The sequence below is a fragment of the Gekko japonicus genome, unplaced genomic scaffold (genome assembly GCF_001447785.1).
Source record: "Gekko japonicus isolate JY-2015 unplaced genomic scaffold, Gekko_japonicus_V1.1 scaffold2774, whole genome shotgun sequence".
NCBI lineage: Eukaryota > Metazoa > Chordata > Lepidosauria > Squamata > Gekkonidae > Gekko > Gekko japonicus.
The window spans coordinates 3,690-14,686 of NW_015173759.1; the positions used below are offsets into that span (position 1 = coordinate 3,690).

Here is a 10,997-nt window from a genome sequence, read left to right on the forward strand (position 1 = left end):
GGGAGTGTTCAAGTATCCTTACTGAGAACCTAAAATAATTAATTATATGTTAGGCCTTAATGTTTTATGCCGTTTTGCAGACACAAAAGCCCACCGAGGCCAATTCGTGATTCATAATTCTGTACTTTCTTTTTGTCATCAAGTCTCTGCTGATTTATGGCGACCCCACAGGGTTTTCAAGGCAAGAGACGAACAGAGGTGGTTTGCCATTGCCTGCCTCTGCCTGGCGACCCTGATATTCCTTGGTGGTTTCCCATCCAAGTACTAATCGGGGCCAACCCTTCTTAGCTTCCAAGGTCTGATTATATCAGGCCAGCCTAGGTTATCCAGGTCAGGGCATTTCTTACACTGGTGGCTTATAAATTATCCAGACAAACACATCAATGGAGCACAGCTGAACCATTTAGAGCTGCACTTGATCGTATTGTCACTCATCTTGTCTCTGACATATTTACTGGCTTGCATCTAATGGAACCTCCAGGGCCTCTAGGAGAAATAATTCCAAAACATCAAAACTTGTTTTAAAATAAGCAGAAGACAAAGGAATCCATGAAGAAGAAATGCTTTAGATGCTCTGACTCTGGGCTAAAAAAAGCCCAGCTATTGTTGTGATGCGTCCCAAATAGCCTGTTTGTGTACTCTGTGTGGGGCTCTACATCTATGTCCGAAGGGCATTGCCAATCTGTTGAAGGGTACACAAAGGGAAACGTTCCCATAGCCAATATATTGAAGGATACATAAAAGGGGGGAAAGTACAAAGCTTCCGCCGCTCGATTCAAAAAACAAAATGTTTACCTTTCACCAGCATGATTAAGAAAAGGCTAATGTAAGCTTTCCTGCACGCTGAAGCATGAAGCATGTATAATTTAATAACGCTGATATATCTTAAAGCCAGGAGCATTTGGCGAACACATGACCCACTTTTTCAATCAATTGGAAACATTTACATAACTGTCTAATGGCGGCTTCCCGTTTCCTAGATGCAAAGAAAGGAACGGAGCCCATTTGAACAATGCCCTGAAGTGTATATGCTGCCAATGAGTGCCACTAGAGTGCCAATGTGTCCCACTAGAATGATTCTGCACACTCACTCAATGTGTGCCTAGGGTTGCCAGCCTCCAGGTGGGGCCTGGGGATTCCCCCGCTTTTACAACTGATCTCCAGCTGACAGAGATTGGCTCCCCTGGGGAAAATGGTTGCTTTGAAGGATGGACTCCATGGCGTTGTACCATGCTGAGGCCCCTCCCCTCTCCAAACCCCACCCTCTCCTGACTCCACCCCCAAAGTCTCCAGGTATTTTCTAACCCAGACCTGGCAACCCGAATGTGTGCATTGGAAAGATGGAGGCATCTTCAGGCAGGGGCGTGGGCGGGGAGGCCATTCTGGACTCTGGGAGAAGGTTGCCAACTCTAGGTTGGGAAATTCCTGGAGATATGGGGTCGGTGCTTGGGGAAGGTGAAGTTTGGGTAAGGGGAGGAACCCACAGGGGCTGTGGTGCCATAGAGTCTGCCTCTGAAGCCGCCGTTTCCTCCAGATGAACTGGTCTCTGTGCTCTGGAGAGCAGCTGTAATTCCAGAAAAACTCCAGGCCCCATCTGGGAGTTGGCAATCATACTCTGGGAGCTACCGGTTCTGGGTTGTAAGACAACTGAGGCCCGGTTGCCGACTCCTTGTTCGCTGCATGAATCCATGAGTAGCAGGTACCACTCCCTTAATATGTGGAGAAATGTTTACGTGTTGAAGCCAAAAGGAGGAGGAGGAGGTAGAGGAGGAGGTAGAGGAGGAGGAGAAGAATAAGAATTGGTTTTTATACCCTGCCCTTCACTACCCAAAGGAGTCTCAGAGCGGCTTAGAATCGTCTTCCCTTCCTCTCCCCACAACAGACACCCTGTGAGGTAGGTGGGGCTGAGAGAGCTTTGAGAGAACTGTGGCTGACCCAAGGTCACCCAGCCGGCTTCGTGTGGAGGAGTGGGGAATCAAACTCGGTTCTCCGGACCAGGGTCCTGCTGCTCTTAACCACTACACCAATCTGGCTCTTGGAGGGTGGACTCGATGGCATGATGCCCCACTGAAGGCCCTCCCCAGGCGCCATCCCCAAATATCCACGAATTTCCCAACCCGGAGTTGGAAACCCTATGCCAGATCAAGGTGGTCCCTGACTCGTTTCCCTCCAGAGAGAAAATCTCTGAGGAGGAACCCGAAGGAGAGCAGAAAAGAGAAACAGTGGGTTCTTCGGGAGTTACAGAACTGGGTGTGGGTGCACAAGGCGGTCATAAAGGAATGCTGGGGTGGATGGAAGAAGGAAAGGAGAAGAAGAGGAGGAGAAGAAGGAGAAGAGTTGGTTTTATACCCCGCTCTTTTGCAGTGCTTGAAGGCTGGTATAAGAAAATCCCCTACTTAGGAAGGTTATGTACATGTCCATTAAGGGAGGTCGAGTCCAATGAGCGTATGTTCTTTAATTCCCCATATTATAAGGAGGCTCATTTGGAGGTCGTTAATCTGTTGCTGGCCAAGATCTTTGGTTGCACAAAGAAAGCCAGGCTTGATTGCCATATATCTGATAAGAATCCTAAGATCACCTATCAACCCCGACATCGTCCGGGAGCCCCCCGCTCCCGGGCGATTTAGATTTGGCAGCCCTACTTCAGGCTTAGATTGTTCATTTGAGCTAGGTCTAACACTTTTACAACTAGTTCCTCCCTAGTCGGTATTATATCCATCTTCCAATTCTTGGCCAGCAATAAACGGGCAGCTGTTATTATATATACTATTACATATTTATCCTGCTGATTATAACCCTTAGGTAACATATTTAATAGGTATATTTCCGGTTCCAGAGCTATATTTTTCATCATTATTTCTTGGATCAATCTCCTCACCATTCGCCAATATTCTTGTATTTTACTACATGACCACCACATATGGAAGAAGGTCCCTATACTAGCCTTACATCTCCAACATTGATTAGAATACCCAGAGTAACATTTGACTATTTTTTCCAGGGACCAATGCCACCTATGAAACATTTTATAAACATTCTCTTTATAGGCTATGGCTCTCATATATTTTACCGATTCCCAAGTTTTGGCCCACCTATCTAACTCTATCTTTTCCCCTATATCTTTCATCCAATTGTTCATTACTCTTTTCACTTCCTCGTCTTTTTCAAAATCATCCAATAGAAATCTATATAATTTTTGTATCAATTTATCGCTTGTGGACAACTATATCTTGTCTAACTCATTGTTACTACTTTCAAAGCCTCTCACCGCATCTTTTTAAAATCTGTCTTGCAACATTGCCTTTTCCCACCAGGTTATTATATTTCCCCTTTGTAGCCTCTCTTCCATTATTAACTTATTTTCTCTATTTAGTAAGGTCTGATATGTTAATTTCTTATTTTTCTTCATTAGGGCCAGTTGAATAAATGCTTCCATGGGTGAGACCCACCTTGGTGTCTTCTTATAGAATTTCTCCTTTACCTTACTCCACACTTTATTTAGGGCGTCTCTTAACCAATGTTTACTAAAATTTGAATGTATTTTGTCCTTACAGTACCATATGTAGGCATGCCACTCCATAGATAAATCATGGCCTTCCAATAGGAGTAGTCTCCTATTTTCCAAGATAATCCCACTCTTTAATCCAAACTAGGGCAGCCGCTTGGTAGTATAGGTACCAGTTGGGTACAGCAAGTCCTCCTCTTTCTTTTCTATCCTGCAAAATTTTTCTTTTTATCCTCGCCTTTTTCGATTGCCAAATACATTGATTCGTAAGCTTATTTAGTTCATCAAAGAAGTTTTTTTTTAATATAGGTATGCTTTGGGCTAGGAACAGAACTCTTGGCAATATATTCATTTTAATTAAAGCAATTCTCCCCATAAAAGACAAAGGAATGTTTTTCCATTTTAACAAGTCTTTTGTGATTTCTTTTAGTAACTCCTTGTAGTTATCTTCTTCCAATGAGCTGCTTTTGTTTGTGATGTTTATTCCAAGATATTTAACTTTCTTTACCAATTTTTACTTTGAATTTCTTGCAGAGTTTTAGGTAAACAATTTTTGTTAATATCTTGGATTTTTTATAGGCCCCTGCCACATGGCAGGGGAAAAGCCTCTAAAAGCCACGCCAAAGTTGAGACGCCGCGGCGGGATCCCACGGATCCCCTGGCCGCGGTGCCTTTTCCCCCCGGCGCGATCAGACGAGAAACCAGGGCCCTGACAGGGAGCCTACCGAACTGTGCATGCTCCGACATGTCGTGGTTCACTTTTGATGCGCCGCAGCCGGGGAAAGGGCCAGATCGGAGACGGGAGTGCCACGCCAGCCAGATGTTGGCGTGGGATCGCGCCTGTTTGTTCCGTCTCCAATCTGGCCCACTCCCGGCCCAAAACGCCTCGTGTGAACGGGGCCATAATTTACTTTAAGTCCTGCAACCTGTCCATACTCTATAATCGTATCCATTAGATATGTTAATGATACTTTTGGATTCTCTAATATAAATACTAGGTCATCCGCAAATGCTAACAATTTATAGGTCTCGTCTCTAATTCTTAAGCCTTCAATTAAGTTGTTACTCCTTATCCTATTGTTCAAGGACTCTAGTGCAAATATAAACAACAGTGGTGACATTGGGCACCCTTGCCTTGATCCCTTTTGAATTTTTATATTATTAGTTAGGTCTCCATTCACTATTACTTTAGCATATTGAACAGTATACAGGGATTTAACCATTTTATGAAAATACTGCCCACAGTCGGCTCTTTTTAATTTTTGTAGTAAAAATTCCCATGACAAATTATCAAAAGCCTTTTCTGCATCTAAGAATAGTAACAATAACTCTTTATCCGGGCGTTCTTCATAATATTCTAAAACGTCTATAATTACTCGTAAGTTATTCCACATTTGTCTTTTAGGGAGGAAACCCATCTGATCTTGGTGTATTATTTGGGAGAGTACCTTCTTCAATCTATTTGCCAAGATTCCTGCAAATATCTTATAGTCAGCATTTAATAATGATATAGGTCTGTAGTTTTTAACGTCGCTTTAATCCGAATTTGGCTTAGGGATTAAAGTGATTACCGTGTGATTCCAATACTCCAGTATTCTTTCTGATGTCTCTATATTCTGGAGAGTGTCTTTTAACACTAAACCTATCTCTTCCTCAAATGTTTTATAGAATTCAGCGGGAATTCCATCAGGGCCTAGGGCCTTTTTTTTTTTTTAATAGCTTCTGATAGCTCAAACACTGTTATGGGCTCATTCAAGATCTCTCTCTGCTGATCATTAAATATATTCTTATCTTCATTCAAATAATTTTTGATTAATTCTTCGTCCTGTTGGTCACGCTCATATAGCTTCTTATAAAAATTTTCTACTATTAATTTCAGCTCATGTAAATTAAACCTTTCTTCATTTTTATCATTGCATAATTTAACTATTGTATGTTTTGTCCTTTCTTTCCTCACTTTATACGCTAACCACCTATTGGGTTTGTTTATATTTTCAAAATAATATTGTTTTGTGTATTCTATTCTTTGCTGTATTTCGAAATTTAATAATAGGCTCAATTTGTGATGGAGAAAATTTAATTTAATTATATTATTTCTACCGTTGCTAGCATTTTTCATGATGGTTTCCTGTAATTTAATTTGTTGTGTTAATTCATCATACTCTTTTTTCCCCTGTTTATTTTTCCATATGTTTTGACTAATAAAGTGTCCTCTTATATAGGCTTTAAAAGACATTTGTCCAAAAATGTAAAAAGGAAATAGTGGAATTCTTCAAGATAAATAAAAATGCAGATACCCCCAGGGAAATTGTAATTCCAGGATCTTGCCAGGTTTCACCTGGAGGCTGGCAATCCTAAAGGCAGGCCACCACCACTGAGAAGGCCCTGTTCACAAGTAGAATTTGCAGCGGGAGAGGCACGAATGTCAGGCGGAGTATACGGGCCCGATCACAAGGACACATCTGGCAAGCATAGCACACCCATCGCCGACCCATAGCATCTGCCCGAAGATCCGGACTTAAAAAATACCCAGGAAAGCCTACTAGCAAACGGTTTGCTATGGGCCGTTGATGGAATACCTACATGTGATCGTTCAAGCGTGCTCTTGACACCCACCAAAAACACCCGCCGACAAACAAAACCCCACTTTGCCACCGCGGCGTCTGATCACGTTCTGGCTCGTTAAATTGCGCCGGTGTGAAAAGCCACACTTCCCCCCCCCCACGTTATCCAGCCCATGTGGCCCGGGCCTTAGTATGATCTTTTCTTATTTAAAATTACTAAAAATCATAAGCTGAAATGAACTTCTGAACTCACTCTTTGAAACAAAAAATCCCACTATAAATCTTGGGCTCTGACAGGTGGAAAGTACCTCCTAATTGAAAATTTGCTTGTCAGTTTCACTAGTCCCACAGGACTCAATTTTAAGAGTTTTCTACTCACAAAGAGAAATTATTGGACCTTATGTCCTGTAAGTACATCACGGTCCTTGAAAAAGATTGTATTCGATACAGGTAAACTACCAGAGTCTAGTGATTGTGAAACTGACAAGATGCTTGTTTGAATGTTTGAACATAGCGTAAACCTGCACTTTGATGTATTGTTTGGGTAAAACCTATGTTTGGTAATACTTGACACCAATATTTATATAACAGTACAGAAAAATGTTTAAAAATAAAAAGGACAAAATAGATTTACCTTAAGCATACATCTGTTATACACAGCATTACGCCATAGAGATTGGCAAACCCTAACTAAGCGTCCTTGAAAAAGAGCCGTTTGTGTCAGAGTTCTCTCAGCCCCACCCACCTCACAGGGTGTCTGTTGTGGGGAGGGGAAGGGAAAGGAGTTTGTAAGCCGCTCTGAGACTCCAAGTGAAGGGCGGGGTATAAATCCAATCTCTTCTTCTTCTTCTACTTTGAGCCTCTTTGGGAGAGAAATTTGGTCTGAAAACTGAGATAAGATGTCCAATGTTTTCAATTGATTTGTTAGTGGCTGTGTCTTGTTGGGTTTTATTATAAGGAAGTTGTTTGACTGGTTTTGTTGTTGTGAGTAACCAGGACGAAACGTGGGACAAAGCATTCAAAATAAATTCAGACATAAATGAAAATAGAATCCATTAAAATACCATAAGGTGAAAACTTTGTGCACAAAGTCATTTCAAAAAAATATATTCAAGGGGGGTATAATTCATATCACACAAGCCAGAAAACACATTATGCCATCAGAAATCTTGCAGTGTTGGGTACACGCCTTCAAAATGTACACTTAGCTAAACTTTTATACAATGAACACATTTTTTAAAAAAATCAGTTTTTAATAGCATGCAGGAGATAAGTAAGGGAAGAGTCAAACTTAGAACAGAAACTCTGCATGATGCCTGGTTTTGATTTGAGAATATAGAGGATTATCTTTTAAAAACAAAGGAAAAACAAGAAGCAAAAACAGCAGGTAAATTATCACAAGTCCTCTGAATTATCACAGAGCCTTGAAAGGGATTGGGTCTGTGTCTGCTGATTTATTGACTGAAAACAAAGGAACTTCAGGAACAGAATGGAAAGGGAAAATGCTGAATTACAAGTTATTACAACACTTGGAACAAAGTCTTCCCCAGGACTCAACAGGGATATTGGTTTCTTATCTCATTACATATGCTAACTAATTCAGTCCTCTGTATTTCAGTGTATTTCTTTTTCAGAATAGTATATTAGAATACTGAATGTTATACAAGGAATATTATTTTTATTTATTTATTCACATTTATTTAGTTTTTGCATAATATTGGATTGTTTGGCTGACATATGCTGCTTCCACCTAGAAAGAGAAAGTAAAAATGCTGTCAAGTGACCTCTGAGAATGAATGGAGAGTCTCACATTTATCTTGACATATTTATTGCTTTACAACTTTTGACCTTACAACCTTAGCTTGTTATTTAATTCTGTTTTTGCATAGCATAAAACATCCTCATCATGCTACGTTGTTAATTTGCTGTTCATCTGTCTATAAGTTTGAACCTTACCTCCCATTCTACTGTATTTGAAAAAGTGTGCTTTGCACATGAAAGCTCATACCTTGAATAAACCTTTGTTGGTCTTAAAGGGGCCACTAGACTCTAAATTTGTTCACCTGACTCTTGAGGTTTGTTTGTTTATTGTTATGCTTCAAGTGTAATGCTCAAGAATGGAAACAAACATTTTCACACTGGCAACACACACAAATCCCAAATGATTCACTATTTGAATAAAAGGAATAAGGTAAAAGGCAGCATGGGAAAGAGCAGGTAAAGAAAGAGGTACTTTTCTCCCTTTCTCACAATACAAGAACTCGTGGGCACTCCATGAAACTGCAGAGCGGTCGGGTTAGAACGGATAAAAGGAAGTACTTCTTCACCCAAAGAGTGATTAACACATGGAATTCACTGCCACAGGAAGTGGTGGGTGCTACAAGCATGGACGGCTTCAAAAGGGAATTAGATAAGCATATGGAGCAGAGGTCCATCAGTGGCTATTAGCCACAAGGTATAGCTAGGGGCTCTGGGGCAAGTGATGCTCTGTCTTCTTGGTGCTTGGGGGGGGCAACAGTGGGAGGGCTTCTAATGTCCTGGCCCCACTGGTGGACCTCCTGATGGCACCTGGTATTTCTGGCCACTGTGTGACAGAGTGTTGGACTGGATGGGCCTTTGGCCTGATCCAACATTGGCGTCTCTTATGTTCTTATGTTCTTATTTGAATAAAAGGAATAAGGTAAAAGGCAAGTTCAAAATGTAGACGCCAAAGAAAATTCATTTCCCTCCAATCCCACATAGTTTCAGTGCCCCAGAAGTGAGATATGCGCAGGAAGGGCTTCTCATACATCATTTTAAAAATTGGCGTCAAATTAATGTGTAAAGTGTCAAACTGAAACCATTGTTGGCCTTGTACAACAAGTAAGGTAAAAGGTAAAGGTTCCCTTGCTTGAAAGTCAGTCGAGTCCGACCCTAGGGTTGCTGTGCTCATCTCCATTTCAAAGCCGAAGAGCCAGCGCTGTCCAAAGACGTTTCCGTGGTCATGTGGCCGGCATAACTAAACACCAAGGCGCACGGAACACTGTTACCTTCCCGCAGAAGTGGTACCTATTTATCTACTTGCAATTTCTTGCTTTCGAACTGCTAGGTTGGCAGGAGCTGGAACTACAGACGGGAGCTCACTCCGTCATACGGCACTCAGGTCTCGAACTGCTGAACTACTGACCTTCCACAGCCTGCAGTTCAGCGTCTTAACCACTTGAGCCACCGCAGCTCCTACAACATGTAAACAAAAGCACTATTTGCTCTCTCTCTCTTTCTAGGCGAGAGCAACATCTGTCTTCCCGTGAGTCTCCCAACACTCTGAATATTCGCCACACCTCAGTAGAAGATGGAGTCCAAAGTCTCTGAGGGTGGTCTGAATGTGACCCTCACAATCCGACTTCTGATGCACGGCAAGGTGAGTGGGGGAGCCGGCGGTTCCCGGCAACGATCCTTTCATTCAAATTGGTGTTGATACAAACCAAGGTGGTGGCACGCATACAACAGCCACTACGCTCTGTGCCCTGAGAAGTGCGTGACCCACAAACACTCCCAAACTTGGATTTCCACTTTGTCAGGAAGGAAGTTATGTGCTTTTATTCAAGGACATTTCTACAAGCATCTTTTGGAGGCAGATGCTGGCTGCCGGCTTGCTTAGTGGGAGAAATTCTGGAAGCTGATGTACAGAGACCTGGGGCCAAATTGGATGAGACATTGCTGCCTTCAGTGATCCCAGCATTTGTTTGTAGGGTTGCCAGGTCTGGGTTGAAAAATACCTGGAGACTTTGGGGGTGGATCCAGGAGACGGTGGGGTTTGGGGAGGGGAGGGGCCTCAACATGGTACAATGCCATAGAGTCCACCTTGCAAAGCAGCCATTTTCTCCAGGGGAGCTGATTTCTGTCAGCTGGAGATCAATTGTAAAAGCGGGAGATCCCCAGGCCCCACCTGGAGGCTGGCAACCCTATTTGTTTGTTTGTTTTTAAATTCAGTTATCAGTAGGGTTGCCAAGTCCGAAGCTACGCTGGAGCGGGGGACTCCAGTGCAGCTCCGGGAGTGCGCTGCAACCCCGTCACCCGGATGTGACATGACCACGCCAGGCATGCTGGGGGCGGGGCCACGACCATCCGAGGAAAAACCATAGTTTTTCCCTCGGATGACCGTGGCCTTGCCCCCAGAGTGCCCGGCGTGTTCGCGTCATTTCCGGGTGACGTGCACGTTGCGTGCTTTGGGGGTGGGGTTCCCCTGGGGCCTGATCCGCCGCCAGTGGGAACGGGCCTCTGGGGCCGGGGTTTCCCCGCCCCCTGGGGGAACTTGGCAAGCCTAGTTATCAGGCATGGGGCCCGAGTTAGGTTGGAACCATGGTAGGTAGGGTTAAAAACTTCTGGGTGAGGCCTGGAGATTTTTCCAGAATGATAACTGACTGCAGAGGTCAGTTACCCTGGGAGAAAATGGCCGCTTCGGAGATTGGACTTAATGGCAGTATACCCCACTGAGGTCCCTCCCCAAACTCTGCCCTCTCCGGACCCTACCCCCGAATCTCCAGGGGTTTCCCAACCCAACGCTGGCAACGCTGGCATCTACGGAGAGCAAAAAAATCAGTATTCACAAGAGGTTCTCAGCTCAGAAATCCCTCTAGCTGGCCTGGGGGATGCCCAAAGGAACTTTCTGGAGCCCCTTTTCTTTAGGGTATCTTCTGGTTTATTCATAAAGACATTGCATTTTCTCTCATGACTGACTGAAATGGCTCACTTGTTAAAACAGGCATGTCGTGAGCCATGCTCCCTCTAAGCTGTGGAGTCTTGTGAGCAAAAATTCTACTTTGTGAGCTCCTGTGAGCAAGGGATTTGGCTACTGCATAAATTAGTTTGCTCTGGAGCCATCCTTCCTGAGCTAAGACAAAAATGTGTGAGCCAGAGGCTAAAAAACGGTGAGCTAGCTCACACTA

General features: G+C 43.3%; 1 protein-coding gene across 1 annotated transcript in view; it reads left to right on the forward strand.

Moving 5' to 3' along the window:
• Window positions 1-9,400: 9,400 nt before the first annotated feature.
• PCBP3 (poly(rC) binding protein 3) overlaps window positions 9,401-10,997 on the forward strand; it is a 55,717-nt gene continuing 54,120 nt past the window's right edge. Inside the window, exon 1 of the mRNA XM_015423506.1 lies at window positions 9,401-9,469. Within this exon, the coding sequence (XP_015278992.1) occupies window positions 9,401-9,469 (69 nt within the window). The remainder of the gene's footprint in view (window positions 9,470-10,997) is intronic.